Source organism: Hirundo rustica, chromosome 13, assembly GCF_015227805.2.
Source record: "Hirundo rustica isolate bHirRus1 chromosome 13, bHirRus1.pri.v3, whole genome shotgun sequence".
Lineage (NCBI taxonomy): Eukaryota > Metazoa > Chordata > Aves > Passeriformes > Hirundinidae > Hirundo > Hirundo rustica.
In genome coordinates, this window is record NC_053462.1 from 13,814,912 (window position 1) to 13,834,395 (window position 19,484).

The 19,484-nt window shown below is 42.2% G+C and overlaps 1 protein-coding gene across 1 annotated transcript in view; it reads right to left on the reverse strand.

Moving 5' to 3' along the window:
- Nucleotides 1-19,484, reverse strand: part of LOC120758819 (A-kinase anchor protein 13-like) — a 95,837-nt gene that overhangs the window by 23,100 nt on the left and 53,253 nt on the right. The window contains exon 6 of the mRNA XM_040077491.2: nt 13,964-14,008. Coding sequence (XP_039933425.1) covers nt 13,964-13,996 — 33 coding nt within the window. The 5' untranslated portion in view covers nt 13,997-14,008. The remainder of the gene's footprint in view (nt 1-13,963; nt 14,009-19,484) is intronic.

Below are 19,484 nucleotides of genomic sequence, written 5' to 3' on the forward strand. Positions count from 1 at the left end.
GGAGAGTACAAATTATCATCAGCTGGTATCAATTTAAAAGGTTCTTCAGCTGTGTCTAAGCAGCACTTCATGGTGGGAAGGTCTCCACCAACCCGATCCCACCTCTTCTGGAGGATCCTTCAGCAAAGACTGTGGAACACTGAGCACCTTATTTATTGGATTGTTTTATTTTAATTTTTAAGTTGTCTCCAAATAATTTTGGTAAGACTGAAAATGTGCCACTTAATTGCTGTGTGCTTCAGTTTATTTACAGGTGTCACCTGAGCTAACTCAGTCACTGTGCTCATGTGATCCCAGAAGCAAAAGACCCTCCTTCTCCAACACACCTCTCTGCCTCCCAGTTACTGACAATTTTATTGTTCACTGCCAATTTCAATTTGATTTTTAAGTTATTCAAACATTGTATTTATCTGGAAAGGAAATAATGCACAGAACGAATCCCTCTCTTTCCAAGATTTCTGGAGTTAAAGAAAATCAGTTACAAATGCAGCCAAATTCCTCCAACCCACATAGAAGACTTTCCAACAGCCCTATTGCATTCAGCCTCCAAAAACATTTTAATTGAAGTATGTTTACCTTTATTCATTTAATATTGTCCAAAAAATGTCATCTGTTCAGTATCACTGCCACACAAGGTGGTTATTATAACCCTTCTTTCATCCCAAATGGCCAGAAATGGGAGGCCAGCCTGCCAATATCCCTTTGGTGAAAGTACAGACACATCAAAGCCATTCTCCGGAATGCTCCAACAAATAAGAATAATTTAATTTCAAAACTAGTTTGGATCGACTAATATTTACTTGGCTTAAAGCCCATTGGAAATGAAAACATTCCATCTCGGTCCATTCATGAAAGAGGCCACCCTGTCCCTTGTCTGGATCTGAAAAATCCCTGCTCTCGGAGGTAATGGGACGTAAGGAAGGTGCATGGGGTCTTTCCTTTACTCCCTTTTCCCAACCAAAGAGGGAAAGCAGGTCTGCCTCCCCATGGGACAGGTGCACTGGAAAAGCCAAGCCTAGCCGTGAGCTTTAAACTAGAAAACAACACAGAGAAGGATTTTAGAGTGGCCCATCTCTGAAGTTTTGGCTTAGTTAAGGCAGAAGAAATAAAATTATCTCTAAAAAGGCCCAAATGCTGTCATTAGAACTAAACCTCAAAACTACCTAGACAAGGCACCTGTTTGGCAGCACAATTTGCTGGCATTAGCACAAATCCACCTTTTTAGGCAGTAGTTTTTCCAGCACTGTAGTTAAATACATGTGGATTGTGTGTAGGCAAAGCACAAACAACTCCAAGGAAGCCTGTTAAAATGGACTATTAACCTTCAAAGGTTTGTTTGTTTGCTTTTTCTCAGAGATGACCTCAGCAATATTTGGAAGTGGTAAGGAAGTAAACAAAATCTTTAAGCTCAAAAGAATTAAGATCACTTATGTTATCACCTCAAAAGCTTATCTGCCCTCCAAAAATAAATAATTGTTGTAAGCATATAAAGACATCTTTCTTTTCCACTTCAGTCTCTGGAAATCTGTCTGGTTTGGGGGAATTGGTCATCATTTGGGATCATGAAAACAGCCCTGGCAAATGCAGAATTCCAGGCTTCAAGATGAAAACCATGAGTTTAGTTGGCAGTAGGGGAAGTTCCCCAAGGGATATCAGCTCCACCAGAAACAGGTACTCTTGTCAACAGTGGACTGAAAAAGGGGAAAAAAAATATTCTTAACATGATGACTAACAAATTTTAACATTTCTGAAAACAAACAAGAAAAAAAGAAAAGGAAAAAAAGGGAAGCTGTATTTTGGTAGCTGAAACATTTGATTTCTAAGCTGGGTTTTCCCGCCATGGTTCTTACTGGGAATTTTAAAGGACATTACTTAAGCCCCTAACCGCCCACGCCATACACAGAATCTAAAAATACTTATGAAAATTAGATGGCATTAGATGGCAATAATGCATCACTTAAGCATTACTTTAACATTCTACTTTTAATGAGAAAACACCAACAACCAGTAATCATTAATTTGTTCTACCCAAGAAAAGCAAAATGCAAGAATTGCTGCTGATCATTGACAGCAAACTGTGGCTGTTCTCTCATGCAGCCAAAACCTACTGAATGGGAAGTCCATGGGCTAGATGGGTTGGAGATTCACAAGAAGGAAAAAGATTTTCTCCCAAGGTGTTTCCTTCTAAGAGCTGTTGTGGATTTTGGGGTTACGACGTTTTATTAAAGAGGCTGGATTAGATGAGTAAATGTAACCTGTCATTGCAAGAAGTTTTGTTTTGTTTCCGCTACTCATAAGATGAATCAGGCCCTTGTTGAGTCACTGCTTTATTGCATTTTTGCTTCTTCCCCTTTGGGAAGTCCTAAAGAGCTCACAGGAGAGCTTCACTATACCCAACACAGCACAAAATCACAGCTGTGCTTTCCTCCTCCTCCTCCTCCTTCAGTTTAGGCTCACTGGTACCTTTATTTATTCATTTTTAGATGGAGTTGGACTTGCTGCTACCCCAGCTACTGCTTGACACAGAGTACCCAGGATGGGGCTGTAATTCCAGCACGAGGCAAGTCCTTTCACATCCCTGTGCTTTGAGTTTCCCCATCAATGAAATGAGAATCGTGGTCCAAACACACTGAGCACTTTTCATCCAAATGGCTTTTAAATGGATAGCTGGCTTTTCAATCACATGACGTTCCTCTGGAAAGTGTGCAGCCCTGACAATAATTAAGCTAGACAAATTCAAAGGGAAAGCTGAGACAATTCCACCTCAAACTGAGAACTGCAGAGGAGTCTGAAAGCAGCTGGAGCATGGAAAAGAAAACTGCAAGGCCCCTTTAAAAAACATAAGGGAAACCATCAAATAAAGAAAAAAGTACAATATAATTGTTTAGATGCTCCATTACCATCGACCTCTGTCAGGACACAAGATCAGCAGCTAAACTTTTGCTCCCAGACAGTTCCCATATCTCAGCTGAGCACCCCGGAAGATCCCTCCCATCTAAGGTTACTTTGGGTTGGTGCAAACTTGTGTTTAAACCCCCAGAGGATGACATCTGGAAAGGACACATGGACATCTCCAAGCAGAACAAAACCATGCACAGCCACACAGGCTCCTGACTGCAAAAGGAAATGGGGGTTTGGGCAACTATTTTTAGAGCAAACATGACAGCGCTCTCATCTCCTGGAATAACCCTTTTGATTGAGAAAGGCTTAGATCCCAGTGTTTCCAGGTCTGAGTAAGTGTTCCAGCCAGTCAGCTGTGACACAGCACTACCACTGCAGGCTCTGAAAACCACAGGATGCTCATCTTCCACAGCAAGAAAACAACCCACATCCAGCAAACTCTTCCAGGCTGCTGTTCCCAGGTTAACAGATGGAACAGCTCACACTGGAGGGGCAGAATCTGGGGGTGGATCCTACCTTCAAAACACCCAGCTGAGTCCCCTTCCCTCTCTGTCCTGGCACGGGGTGAGTTTGTCAGTGGATCTCAATGCCTCAGCCTGGAACACCCATCCCTTTTCCAGATGTGGCCATTCAGCCTGCAAGCTCCCAGCACATGGACAGAAAAGGAAGGGACCATGGGAGGAGGTCAGAGATATCTGTAACAGCGAGATAACAGCAGTCATTACAGACATCCTCAATTTCACCACTATGGATTGACTCAGAGGAGTACTTAGTGGCCAAAAACAAACCAACAAAAATCACATCAAACACGGTTCATTCTGCACAACTCCAGGCCTCAGGAACAAAGGTAGGGCTGTGAAATCTGTCTGAACATGAGCAGCTCTAGAAATTCCTCCTCACCTGGAGATATGCCTCATGATAAAGGCAGTGACCTGGGTCAGGAACAGGGAGAAAGATGGATGTCGTTGGGGTGGAGTGTTGCAACCTCCTGCAGATAAAACCTTCAGGGAAAGACTCCAGAAATAAATTGAATGGCAAGCTGCCAAGTTTTGGGGCAGATTGTGTCCTTTTTTGTAGTCAATGACTTCAATCTCCTTGATCTTAAAGCATGAAGTAGAGTTTTTCCTAATTTAAAAAAAAAAAAAAAAAAAAAAAAAAAAACACCCATACAAAAGAAGACAACAAGAATGACTCCTGTGGTTTAAATAAAATAAATAAATTTAAAAAAAAAAAAATCTATCTCCAGACCTAACCTTATTTCCTTTTCAAATTAACAGCAGTGCTATTATTTCTACCAGTGAAAGGTTTCGGGTTAACAGCACAGACACTGAGCACCTCTGTGATGAGAAAGCCAGATTTTGCAAAGCACTCTCTCACTCTTTGGAAAATACAATCACAGACCAGTCTGTCTTGCCCGCAGGCCACCAAAAGAGCAGAATGATGGCACATATTTTTCTGCCAGCCCACAGAGCAAATCAAGGTGTTCCCTCCGTATTTCATTAACACTGCACTGAGCCAAGTGATCTCTTCCAACACTAGCCACAAAGCCATGACTTGAAACAGTGACACAGAGACAAAATAACCTCTCCACCACTTTCTTTCCTCAAAGGTGGGAAAAGAATTTGGTCCAAAAATAAGATTAGCTTAGCACATTGATGGATAAAATGTTGACACAAGTGCAGAGTAAAAAGACTATTTATTCAAGACTTTGGGCAAAAAAGAATTTGTGGGAAAATAAGGACATTTATAATATACAGCACTGAGCTGCTGCCTCCAGGTCCAAGCTGCTCTAGTGGATCCATCCTGAGTGGGACCTGTCCTAAAGAACATGGAATGGACACCCTCAAGTCGCCTCTCTGGAGAGCCAACATTGATTTATTAACACCATCTCACAGCCACAACCACGGCTCAAGCCAGTCCAGGTGTCTAATCCTGCAGCAGGATTTGTTTGCAAAGAGATAAAAAGTCGGAGGAGAGCAAGGGGTGGATTTCCTACTCAGAACCAGGGCAAGCAACACAAACTCCTGTGGAAACGGCTGTGCTTCAAGAAATCCATTATTGGTGGCCCACATCCTTTGACAGAGCACGTCTCTGTCAGCCTCCAAATCAATCATCTCCAAGATGAGTCTTTATTGAGTGTCAGGATGCTATTATAACTATTACACACATATTAATCCATGCAGCTCAAAGGAGATCTCTACAGACTGCCAGCAGAAATCCATCAAAGTAACAGGACCTCGTTCCTGCTGAAAGAGGCACACGATTTATCTTCATGCAGAGATCTTCCTGACATGCCACTCTGCTACCCAGAGCCAGGCAGGTTATTAGATTGGGCTGTTAATAGCTAATTTAGCCGTACCACTGTCTTAGCACGGGGCTCCACGTGCCCGGCAGCACCCGCTCAGAGCATGCACAGCGCATCAGCTCGGTGCCAGCCTGTGCTGCACACACACAGCCCTCACAGAAACCAAACACACAAGGTCATGTCCAATCATCTTTGGCATAAACGAAAAGAGTATGCCAAAAATAAAATTGACAGTAAAATTAGCAGCAATATCCAACTTAAGGAGAAAAACAAAGGATGAGAAGAGTGCCATTCACCCTTCTGTATTAAACGTAAACATCCAGGGAAAAACTGCGATGGGAGCTTTACTTTTTTTGGTGAATTTGGCAGTGGAGTAAAGAAAATAACAATCTTATTTTCATTTATTCAGGCAGTTTAGTGTTAGCCAGGCTATCCATTTAAAGGATTGTGCATTTTTTGGCCTGAAGAAGCAAGCTGTGACAGTAACCCCAAGCCCCTTCCACCACAAGCCCTGTAGAGTTCTGGCACAGAGGAGGAGGAGTGGAGATACACAAAAGCAGTAACATACTAGGGTTAACCTTTAAATTATGCAAGTCTCCATGTAATGTCATAATGAACATGAAGACAGGACAAAGGAAATTTCTTTGTTGCAGAATGTCCCCTCCAGTACCATCCAGTTCCAACAACAAGTACTGATCTTACTTTTCGGGTTTTTCTCTGAAATTCTGGAAACTACTTCAATCAGTTCCTAGAAAAACACACCCAAATTGATGTGAATGTCTTGCTCTGGCCTCATCCTAAAGCCTCTTCTGCTCTTCATTACACATAAGAGAACCAAACCAGGTAATTTTATAACCAGCTGCTTGAGTGATTGATAGCATTTCCTACTAATTGCCCATCTAGCAATAACAACAAAATTGCAGTGCTTAGGAGCAATAGCAGGCAGCCTGAATGTGTGCAGTGACTAAGAGAAATCCAGCTACTCTCTTGGCACCACAGAGATGGAGAGAGTCACAATTCCTGGAAGATAAAGTACATATGATGACATATTATTAGAAGCAATCTCCTACCACTGGAGTATTTTCATAAATAGCCTTGAGGTGTCTCAAAGAAAACCAAAGGGGAAAAAAAAAAAAAATTCAGGCTTGAACACTAAGATCCGAAAGCAGAAGTGAGAAGGATGGCTTTTTCCTGGTACTTCAGCCTCCTCTACAGTACAGCAAAACCTTCAGAGAGATAGAGCTCACTGTGTCCCAGAGCACTCATTTTCCTGCCAGCTGCAAAATATCTTCACCAGTCTTTAAATTTTTCTCAGCTACAGTACTTGGAGCTACTGCAATGACTGAAGCCCTTTTTACAGTGACATTTTTGCCATCAGAGAACAGAAACCATTATAATCATTACCTTACTGATGAAGTAACCCTTCCCCACCACAACTGCAGACAGATGAAACCTTTGTAATGTTTAAAAGAAACGCTTTGAAACATCAATACAAACACAGGCAGCCCTGAAAATGTGTCCTGTGGCAGAACTGCCACTTGATGGCACTGCACAGCATCGAGCTACAGTGATCCACAATTATTTTATTTTCCACTCAAGCACAATCTGGAATTGCTTTATTGAGCCAGGCACAGGATGAGCGCTTGCAGGGAGAGCACATCCAACACAGCCTTTGGAAGCAATGGGAAGCACTGCCTGCAGAGTGCAGGGGATTTTGGGGGCTATGTGAAATTCTGCCTTCATGAAATCAACATCTTCATGAGCACTGCTCTCACATCAGCTTTGCTGTCAGAACTGCCCCTAGCTCAACAAAATGACTGTCAGCACTTCGTTACAGGAAATACAGCAGAGGCATGTATCCTGAGGAATGACATGGGAAATGTGTAAAGGGAACATAAGAATACATCCCACAGCAGAAGAGTAATTGAAGAGTATTTTCTTTCTCTTAAATGCTGAACTCCATTGCTTATCCCTCCTGAGAGAAGGCAACACTGTCAGTGATGCTGGGGATGGGACACAATCGCTTGTGTCTGTCCAGGCACTCCCAGCTCATCAGCTACCACAAGAAATAATGAATCCCAAACACAGAGCCCAAGACATGTACATTACTTCACCCAATTTTAATGTAACTCTCAGTGTGATAATATAAGGATTCCTTCTGCAGTATCAGAAAACAGGAGGAAGCAATCTAACAGCTCCCCAGAAGCAGATCATTGTCTCCTGCCTTCCCACCCCTACCAGCTGTACCAGCTCTGGCACCTTCTGCAAGTCATATTAAAGTTCACACGGAGTGCTGCAAAGCAGTGCTGAGCTAAGGGCAGAATTTCAGAGAAGCGCTGCAGACTCCAAGCTAGACTGTTTATTGTTTACCAGCACTTTCACACCCACAAAACAGGATCACAGAAGAAAAGTTCAAATAGATGATGAGGGGAGGAGGGCTTTGAACCCATATCCAGCACTTTTAGTTTCAGACAATACGGAAGAAGGGTTGAGAAAAGCCCTCAGAGCTGCAATTGAAGGAACAGTTTCTCCTGGAGGATGATGCTGCTGATGGTCTGGCAGCCTCACCTGACTTTTCCAGGCAAAGCTGCCTTCAGTCAATGCAGAAAAGTGACCATTGCACCAACAGCCCTACGCTAACATCACAGATCTCATGAGCTAGAGGATGCCTCTCTGAAGAGCAGCAAGTCAAGCAGTCAGCCTCATAACAACCAGACTGAGCAGAAGTCTGAACTGAGGTGTGACAGAACCCAGGAGCAGCAGGGAGCTTGCCAGGGGATGGTGCTGAGCTCAGGTGGCAGCTGCCAGACACCCATTTCCACAGAAGGGATGGCTTCTTGCATGATGCAGACTGGAGTTTGGGAAGTAGAGGATGAAAAGAATCTAAATCAAAGATCTGAGTGACAAAAACTTAAAAGATGAGGTCAAGCACAGTTTACTGAGGAAAGTATTTTGCCTGGAGAATTAAAGCAGAGCCAGACAAGCTGCAATATACTCCTCTCAAAAAAAAAAAAAAAATCAGTTTATTCAGGCGCCCCAGCTGACTTTCTTAAAACCAATCAAGCAGCAGGTTCTTCCACAAGCGAATATTTTATTTGTAAAAGGTGCTCGGGGGCCTCCATTCATTCATTACTCAAAAGACATTTTGAAGGTGGGGCAGAAAACTAGTTTGTCATTAAGAAGAAATCAAGTACCCAACAAATAAAAGACAAGAGGTTTATCTCATCTTCTCACCACAGAGCTGAACTAAACATCAAGGCTGGCTGTCCTCTTGCCTAAGGACCTTGACAGAAACAAAGACAGGGCTTCTGTGTAGTGACTTTTGTGAGAAATTCCCACATCAAAAGCATGTGTGGTATGTTCTACTTTTTCTGCTGGACTGACCTCAGATATTCAGGCATCTCAGTGGCCTTTGTCACCATAGATGCCACTAAGCAAACAAATTCTGCTTTAGTAGAAAAGTAACTTAACCACAGCTGCCAACCTCATGACAGCATCCTACTGTAGAACTATAAAGGTATTTCATTTTGTCCTTTTGTCCCCTTGGTAGAGACTCCTGAAGAACATTAATCATACTGCACACCTAAGTGACACCTGAGGTGGTTTCAGCCATGGAAAGAAGCCAGATGTGAGGCCCAGATGTGAGGCACACACAGGTCCAACACCTCACTGCACTCAGGGACACGGGGAGCCACAGCACCTGGGACAGACGCTGCTGCCACATGCCTCAGAGTCTGCATTGTGAACTTTTATCTTCAATTCTTCAGTATTAACTCAGAAGGGGGGCAGGGGGTTAAAACATGAACATCAGAGGGTATTACAATTGTTTTTCTCAAGGATACACAGTGCACTTCAGTAGGGCATCATTCTATATGAATATGTAAGCAGGGGGAAAATATTGCAACCATTATCCTTTTCTTCAATTTCAGATTAAACAGGACAAACAGGGAAATTTACAGGAGTTGTTCATTCATTAACAGAAGAGGACCTACTGTACCCAAACCCCAGGTTATATTAAGAGAGGGTCAACGCATTCTTTCTGAGGCTTTTGAAGTTCATACTTCATTAAGCTGCACGACATTTTGCCTTGGAAGTGGGAGCTCTCATCTCTATCAAAAAGTCTCCTTGAGAAACTCTGCAGGTTACACAGCTCCTAAGTGGCAGTTTAGACAAGAGACTCCATCCACAGACCTGATTAAAGACCAAAGTCAATGGCAGCATTTTTATCAATTAAGTGTTTGCCTTCTCATGCAATCACCAGTTATGACACATTTGGGTTTGTCACTCCAAATAACGTGGGCACACCTTAGACAAACCATGCAGAGGAGGAGTGCTGTGATTTAAAACAAGTTTGTTCCTTTTAATCTAAAAGGAAAAAGGAAAAAAAAAGTTTGCAGCAATACATCATGCTTCTCCAGCTGCTAATCTTTTCCATTTCACACCCACTGATCATTATCACCATGAAAAAACATTCCCGTCTTAAAGGCAGATCTAAGGTTGTAACCTTGGTTGCAATCAAGAGTAGATGAGCTTAATGTTTCCCAATGCATTCCCTGCATGTCACCCCAGTGCTTTTCCAAAACATTCATACCCAAACACTGCTCTTAGGTCATTCTTCTAAAAAAAAAAAAAAAGCCCCAAACCAACATTGATTTCAGAGATGTAGGAGATGCGACTGGGTTACAAAAATGATCAATAATTCTACAGAGACCTCAGAGACAGCAGAAAGCTCAAATGCATCATTTGAGCCATGCACCTCACTTTTGAAGGGAGATTTTCAGGACACTGTGCAGCTGAAGGCACAACCTTGATCATTCCTTCGCATGTACTCCATATTTATTAAAGTTTGGGTAGAAATAAGAGCATGGCTTATGAGCCTTGATCCTTTTGTAATTAAATCTGCTGCTGAATAATCTGCTGGACTCCCAGTTAATGATAATGTTTCTAAAAAGATCAACACTTCACGTTTGCAAAGCACTCACCCATGGATGTTAGCAACAGTGGAGCTTTATCTAAGTGACTAATGTAAACAATTTCATCTACAAACAGATAATTAATGAATCACAATAATATAAAGGTCACCTGATAATAAGCTTCCATTGTTTAGAGCATTGTTAATCCCTTGTTTTCACACTCCTAGATGATCTGGATATTCCAATACAACAGTGACAAGACCTAAGAAGCACCTTACGATGCTGAAGTTGAAATTCTGACTTTTGGTGGTAGGGAGATACAACTTGTACAAAAAGACAGCGATCACTGAGATCACTGCAAGCACTTAAAACAAGAAACAAACAGAACTGAAGTTCATGATTTCTCATGTCCCATCCTCCTGTTCCACCCCAGCCCTGCCACCAAACAGAACAGTTTGGTCCTTCAGTTTTGAGAACGTGGGCTCCCTGAGCACAAAGTCCCAGGCAGACCACAAATAAGGTCTGAAACACTGTCCTTCATCCACTACACTGTGTCTGATAAGAATTCCCATATCAAGAGGACAGCACCAAAATACAAGAGGGATGTGAGTAAAGTTAGTTTTGGATTTAATCCAGTGTCTGTTCATCAGTAAAGATGTTCCCAACTGCAGTCTAGGGCAGATAACCAAAGGAGTGCCCAGACACATGCAGGGTTTTTTTGTTTTTTTGGTTTTTTTGCAGCTGAAGAAATCAATGCATCTTAAGAAAGGGGGTTTGAACATTTTTGTTTCAAATTCACCCCACGATATTCAGCTCTGCTAAGTGCCATCACCCTTTCTAACTGCAATTCTGTGCTGACAGTGGCAGGGATGGGGGTGCTGCTTGCTCTCCAGCCCATGTGAGCGCCGGCACCGCGCTATCGCACCCGAGCTAAATCGGGGAACACTTCCCAGCCCTATCTCTCCTGGCACCAGCTCCTCAGCCCCATGACTGCGCTGCTGGGAGCAGCTCCCAGCTCCTTAAACAGCTCGTCAGTGGAGGTAACAACAGCTCTGGGTGACACACACAACGCTCCTGGGGTCCTGGCTCCCGGGGGACAGGAGATGTTTGCAAAGGCTGAGCTCTGTCCCAGCCCAAACCTGCAGCAACGCTGAGCTCCGGGTTCCTGGCAACCTCATCAACAGGAGAACAATCAGGCAAGGTTTAAGTGAGACACTGAATCACAAAAACACGACATTCATTATTACAGGATGCGTTTTCCACCTTATTTCTTCATCTTCACACTTTGCAGGGCCAGTAGTCTCACCATCACAGGCCATGACCTCTCAGGGGTCACAAGCTCTGCAGAGGCAGGACAGGTGATTTTTACAGAAGAGGTAAACAGAAGTTCAAGCAGCCAAAAGAAAGTACCAAGAAGTCTTCTTTCCTCTTATACACATTGATTTGAGTAATACAAGAATCTCTATCCCTCTGTTGGTGTCTATGTGGAAATACCATCTTTCCCATCACCCAAAAAACTTTGGCACCAAGTACACTGGACATCTCAGGTTCCCAAACCCCTTCTCCTAATTATCAGTTATGAAATCTGGGCAACCTGGTGATTACCAAATGGGATAAAAAATGCTCTAGCTCCCTAATTGGCTTCCAGGAACTGGAGACATCAGTTTTTACTTTCTCCTCCTAAAAGGAGCTCAGTAATGCTGCTGATGAAAACAACTATCTAATAGATCTTTCAGGATGAAACTCACGGCAGATTTAGTAAAATAATAAACAAAATTGCATAATCCTTAGTCTAAGATATTAGCTTAAAAGAGGAAGAATGTAAAGGATGCAAAGATGTCAGAAACAAAAGGGTCAAGTGTGGGAGAAGCATATTTTCCTGAAAGTAGGCAAAGATAGGGAAACCCTCTGATATGTCAGTATTGCCTGTTATTTCCACTCATTTACAGAGACAAAATTCCTTATGAAGGAATTAACAGGATACTGTTTTCAATAATTTGAAAACCAGTCTAGGATCCTGTATATGAAAAATGGAGTTGCCATCACTCTGAAGATTTGTTACCTGCCTCCCAACGGCCAGGCCACAAGACTGCTCTCTGCCTTTAGAAAAACAAAAATACCAAGAAAATACTCTTTTCTTTGTGTTCTGCTGGCACCTAACAACTCTCAGATGAGTTGTCACACATTAGCAACACATGGAAATCAAAACTGATCTTAAAATATACAAAGCATTTATACTGAGACCAAACAGAAAGACTAAATCTTGACCTCTCAAATTTCCTGAAGCTACCAACAAAGTTGTTTGTTTTGAAAGGGAGCTGATTTGTGTATACACCTGGCCAGGGGAGGAGGAGAGAAAAGGGAGTCACTGATGTATTAATAATGTAACTCATTTGTATTGCAAAAAAACACTATACCAAGGGCCATATAATCATTATTTCACACCAGGCTACATTTGACCTTAGCTCAGTTCTCTGTCACGTGGGGATGAGGACTTCTAAGTGTACCACTTCAGTATGAAAACCCCCCACAAAACAGTGGGAAAATAAACTAATTCAGTAGATAAGCCTGAGAAAACAAAGCCTCCAGATTAGCAAAGTCATACACTGTTCAAATGACATATTCTGCATTACACAATTCACATGTTTCTATGGTAGCAATTTCATCACATATTTGCACATAAGTTCCATTCTCTCTTAATGCGTCCTAAGTTTAAATGAAGATTCTTCAAAGTCAAGGTACATTCAGTAGACTTGAGAATTAACAAAATTCAGGCAACATTTAGTTTCAAGATTCAGGATATGGTGGGCTCCTGGAAAGCCACTCTCACAAAAATCAGGTCACACTACGAAGTATTTTTAATCTTGCTTCAAGCACAGACTTAGAACAATGGATAGAGAGTAAATTCCAATGCAAACTCCTAGCTGGTAATTAAAGGTAGGCAAAAATTAAAGCCTCCATGGCATTAAAGGTCAGTATGATCCATTATTCACAACACACAACACTCTCCAAGATACAGGTCTATCACCAGTCCTGATTGCTTCTCCTTCCTTCCCCTTAAAAGCCACATTTGCAAGCAATTTTCCCCTTCAAATTTTCCACAGAGCTCGCATCCAGCTCTGCCCTGGCTGGCGAGGTCTGGGGGCAGCACCGTGAGCTCCAGCAGCTCAGGCTGCTCCGAGCACGGCAGGGCAACGTGGAAAGCAAACAGTTCCAGAGCTGGCTGGCAGCTCTGGCACAGACTGAACACAGGCTCACACCCCCCTGCACATGCAGGTCTAATTTGACAGTGCCCATGCTCTCCAACAAAGCTGCTATTCAAGGGCCAGGGGAAGCTCGCTCCCCATTAACAGAGCCGTGGAGGTTGGGAGCTCCGAGAGGCTGACGTCAACCGTGCCCGGCTGCAGCCCAGCCCTCCGCTGCCTCCAGGTCCTCCCTGCCACGTTGGAAACTCCAAACAGAAAAATATGATGGCACTGGGCAAGCTCTGCACGCCGGGATGCCCTGCTTTCCACGCCTCTCAGCACCGCTCAACGCACCAAGTCACACGAGCGCGGCCACGCGCTCCAGCGCGTTTTGGGGAGGAGAAGCAGAAGTGGGGGATCCTGCAGAGAGACAGCACTGTGTGCCACAAAACCCACCTAAAGCAGTCTGCTGGAAACCAGAGGAGCTCTGTGACTTACCTGAGAGCGTTACCACTCAGCTGAGTTATCATTTGCAACTGAATTAATATAAATAAACTCCTCAGGGAGCAAAGAGAAAAGAAGCAGCATCTCCAAAAAGCTGATTGGAAGTGCTTTGTGTGAAAAGGAGAGGGAAAAAAAGCGTTTTAATTGGTACTCACATACAACGGAGCTTGCTGTGGATTAAGTTTCATGACCTCAGAACACTGAAACAAAAAAGAAAAAGCAAGTTTTAGCTATTTTTCATAAAATTGTAGGTACTTCTCTATAAGTTGCTTTAGCACTCATGCATTCCTTTTTCCAATAAGCACCTGTTCTCTTCCCCTTCATGCCCATCTCAGGTCACCTCTCCTCTTAGCAATCTTCCCTTCATATCTGCTTTTTATGACAATTATCTACCCTTAACTGAAATCCTTCCAGCAAATCCCCCACTCCCCCATGAAAAATCATTTATGAATATTTGTAGTTCTCTCTGCTGCTCAAGAAATCCAACTACTACCTTGTCCACGGTAATTTGGTGTAATTTTTTACCCCTTTCACTGCATTATTTGTAAACAAAAATTTCAAAACTACACAGAAAAACTATCAAAACTACTCTGAAGAAAAAACTTCCAGAATATATGATGCTCATGATTCTGCATTAGTATTTTTCATAATCAAAATCTACCATACTCATCCTGCAAAAGCTATCTTAGTCAATAATCTTTCCTCTTTCTGATTTGTCCCTGGAATTTCTCTATAACCTGGTGAAAGTTTCTTATATTGAGCTTTGGATCAGTTGAACCAGAATTTCTCTTGCGCTGGTTCCACGACTCCAGCAGAAAATATTCACTCTAAACAAAAGCTTTAAGTTTTCATTTAATGTGTGTATTAAGAGATCCAGGATCCTAAGATGAAGGAATGCAAAACAATTAAAAATGGAATTTCTGCTGTTACTCATGTCTGCAGAACTGGTAATGCTCTGCAAATACTTCAAGCCCTTTTAAAATAGATGAAATACCACTCCGCTTTTCACACAAAAAAATGCAGGATCTTGTTCATACTTTGCTCCTTTCCAAATCCCACAGTTTGCCTTTAGTGAGACAGAAATTAAACCACAGCCTAAGTTCTCTTAGCTGATTCCAGCTAGCCTCGCTCCCTCACACGCTCTCTTTATTTTACAACGTGTTTTGGAGCCAGCTGCTTTAAAACGCCAGAGCGAGCTGCCAAGCTTGTGCATCAAAACAGCCCCTCGAAAAGGTCCTCTGAGGCAGCCAGTGGATGGACAAGAGTTTTGCAAGAGTTTTAAATCCAGTCCAATATATACCTAATTTCAACCTTGAGCTTCCCCTTTGTACAGCAAGGATAGCCCAAAATGGCTGTGGCTGAAAGTTTGCACTGTATTTTCAGCTCTTACAAAAACTTACTCAGGAAAAGAGGGGATTGGTAACACCAGCTGCCATTTGGGCAGGTGAGCTCCAAGAACAGCTCTGCATACAATCTTCACTTGTGCCCTACAACACGTCCCTGGCAGTTCCAGTCCTTCTGAGGGCTCAAAATGAAAAAAAAAAGAAACAAAACCAAAAAATCACAAACTCTGCCAATGATCTACCTGAGCCTCTCTCTCCTGTTCTGAACCTGGATGTCCTAAACAGGAGCATAAAAACATTACCTAGACAAGAGCATTTATTGTATCTTATAGAAATCAAACCATGCTTGAAAAAAAACCCCAAGCTTTCAAGCTCACCTCACATAGGGATTTTTAGAATTTCTCATTGCTATAGACTAATTCCCTGTGAACTCAAACTCATGACAGTTTTGGTTGGGATTTTTTTTTTTTGTACAAGAGAAGTGCACAGTAGCAGCAGTGAAATAAGGTGACACTGCTGAACACTCGGTCTTGTCAAAAAATCATGGGAAAACTTCCTGCAAGAAGATTCCCCCCCCCCCCCCCTCACTGGTTGGCCCTTACATCAGTGACTTAAAGTGATTCCTTGGTTCATGATGCACATGTCATTCCAATTTTTCTAAGGATGCAAACTTAGTTTGCAAGGAGCCAGGCAGGTTTGGAAGATATTTTATTTTATCTTGTTAGGAGGTTCTTTGGCAAAAACATAGGCGAAAACCTGAGTGACAGATAAGCCTGAATGACTACTCTGCGTCAGGAAAGGACTAAATTTAGGTTTCTAAACAAGTGAATTTCTCCAACCCACGGACAGGCAGGGAGCAGCCTCTGAAAAACTTCAAAAACCTTTCATCCAGTAAGAAGAGGAAAAACAAAAGGCAGATCATACTGGTCATAACCAAGCCAAGATACATAGGGATCCTAATACAGCCAGTAACTTGGACTACCTCAAGTGTAAAAATTAGGGGGAAAAAAAAAAACCAAAAACCAACAAACAAACCCAAGGGAAAGGAAGCTAAAGAGCTAAACTTGGTTTTTTCCTATTATTAGAGGAGCACATCCTTCCAGCCACTGCCTGCTCTGAGCTCCAGAAAGCCATTTCTATCTTTCTGGGCAGGCAGAACTTGCTGTACCAGATGTAGAAGAATGCAGTGAGAACAACTGGCCTTAGTGTGAAATCAGGACTGCACACAAACTGCCTCGAAAGCCAAACTAACAAGAACAGGTAAATCTCAATCCCACCTCCCTTGTTCAGCTCCCACCCAGAGCCTTCATGGCAGCCCACAGATTCTGTTCCAGTACCTGTACTTAAAACATTTATGGTATTTCTCCCAAATAGCTAAATCTTTTGCATTTCAGTGGCTGGGAGGTTTATCACAAGCTCCATATACATCCAGACAATTACATTGTAAGGTTTCTAGAAATTATATTAGGTTTTCCACCTTAAGATAACACAGTGAAATCCCTTGCATTTGCAAATTGGAAAGTAGGACATTAAATGAAAATTCAGGTTCAAGCTTTCAAAGCAACAGTGGTTTTAGACATAAAAATCTGCAGGTGTCAGTAAAATAGAAAGCTAGTAGAGCCTTCTCAAAATGGGAGAGATACCTTTTTGCTCTGTTAAGCACTGAAGAATTAATACAGTGAGTTTTATTAATGTCTCTTCTAGAGAACTTCTGCGTTATTTCACACAAAATTTCATGGATGAGGACAAATGACTGCTTTTCTTTTCTATGTATGGTAAATATATCTCAGAGAAAGAAAGGAAAAACATCATTTATTTGCTTTACTGTGGTTCCCAAAACCTCACCCAGAATTAGGGCCCATTGGTTACATGCTGCAAAAATGTCAATGCAAATGAAGTTTCTGCCCTGAAGAGTTTACAAATAAGCACAGGCAGCAGGAAGGGATGCAAACCCCTTGTGCCAAAGCAATAAACCCTCTTCATCCACTGCTCCCAGCTACCATTTAAATTTGGCCATCATTAGGCGGCTTATTTCTTCCAGGCATTGCAGGCAAAGTGTGCAACATGAGGACAACCTGAGAGGGAGGTCAGTGTTCCTCCAGGAGAGCCCCACGTATGATCTGTGGGGCTGAAGGACTTTGAACACCATGCAGACAGGAATGCCAGAATGCCTTTTCCATCTTCCCATCACACCCTGCTCAGGACTGCTCTTTTTGGCAGTGGGCTGACATCAGATGCTGGTTTCACTGCCCAGCTTCTGTGAGCTCCCCAGCATCCACTCCTGGCTGCCTGGCTCCATTTGAAGGGTATGTAAGAAAGAAAACACAGTGCCACTCCCAGGGGCTGTCCATTAACAAACTTATATTTATATCAGAAAGAAGTTCTACACGATGGGCAGAAATAAAAACAACCACTCTTGCCTCCAACAACTGAGCAGAACGGCAACAACCAAGAGGATAAGGGGTATTTAATCCATGTGGTACAGCTGGGAAAGCCTACCTACCCCTTTCCCTCTCCCTCATGCACTAAATCAACTTCAAACATAAGTGTTTGAGTTTTTTCAAGCTTTTCAAGTTCAGTTTTTAGATATTTTAAGTAACCTTCAGTTAGATATGTACTTCAAGTTTAAGCTTTGCTGAACTTTATCTGAATCTCAGCACCTGACCTTTTCATTTATCATTTTAACATTTGATTTTTAGAAACATCGATCCTTATTTGCAAAGCTTTACCCATGCACTCTCAGCTGTACCAAAGGAAAAAAACAACCCCCAAAGAAAACCTAACCCAATCTTAGCCATAAAGAGCTTGTGGTTGCAGGCAAGAAAGAACAGCCAAAAAACACATGAAGAATCTGATGGTTACAGATGGCACAGAAAGCATTCCAGTAGATAAACAGAAATGCAGAGAAAGCAGGACAGCTTTCCAGCTGTAAATATCACAGCATCGCTGGGATGAAAGCCAAAGGAGGATTTACTCTTTTTTTTTTGATGCAATAGAATTTACTCTTTACAGAATTATCCTGTAACATTGGTTTGAAGAGACTAAACTTTGATTTCAAGGCTATGGACCAAGTAGTCCAAACCACGTATATCCTATAGAAATTAGGAAAGCACTATTGATGATGGTTATCTGCAAGAGAGCAAGACAAATTGAATCTCTTTTATATATTTCTTTTAATAGGGGCACCAATAACCCAGAGTGGGGCAACCTGCCCTACAGGCAACCCTTTAGACAAATAGCCCAGAAGTTGTAAAAGAGTTTAAAGAAATCCCAGGATTTCCTGGGAGCACACATTCACCTCCCTTGCTGAGCTGCATCACTTCCTTCTATATGGCTGCACTGCAAAAACAAAACCAAGATTCCAAAACCGCATCACTTCTCATTCAACAAAGCACAGTGTCCTCAAGGGCACTCCTCCACACTCTGCTTGTACAAAATGTTAATTTATGAAGTACTTGGAAATATCAAGACGATTGAGTTTCAGGCCCTACAGAGCTGCTGCTCTAAACTACACAAGATAAATAAAGATGGGGAAGTGGTAAGTGAGAAGAGAGGAGACCAACTGCCCATATACAGAGGAATTCCTGCTGGAGCCATGATTTCATGCAAAGAAATCTAAAATAGCAATGTCTTTCACAAGTTTATTGTTCTCCCCTAGTGTCAGGGGAATTGCTAAGATGGAATATTCCCCTTTTCTTCTGAGTGGTATATGACCTTTATTGTGCTGTATTACCCATCATCAGTCTCCTCATTTTTTTGTTATAACACAATTATTTGAAAAAAGGCCCTTCTTCATTTCATTTCGGGCTTTGTGTTGTGTTTTGGTTGGTTTTGGTTTGTTGTTTTTTTTTTTCTTTTCTTCTTTTTTACCTGTAGCAAAAACTATGAATATGGAAAGAAACAATGACTTGATGTTGGGTAATTACTTAGATTTTCTTGTGTGGTCTTTTTCCTGGGTATATTTCGGCAAAGTTGAGACCTGGAGTAAGTCATTCTCATCTTGTGTCATTAGGCAAGCCATGGGTTTGTTCACAGACTCTGCTCCACGAGTTTCATTCAACACTGAATGAACACCAGAACTCACCATTCATAAAATGAATGAGCTTTCTAATCAGTGTACTACCGCTCTGTCCTTAAAACTCATGTGAAAGGAGACAAAAAAAAAGGACAAAATCTACAGACAGCTTTGATAGGAAAAATAAACCCATAGCCCAGTTCTTCAAGAGTGTGCATGGAGAAATTTGTATAAATAGAGTAGCTGCAATCGCAGTGACTAAAATAACCCTAAGAGAAGCACCATAATACCAAATGCAGAACAACTTTCTTTCTAGGT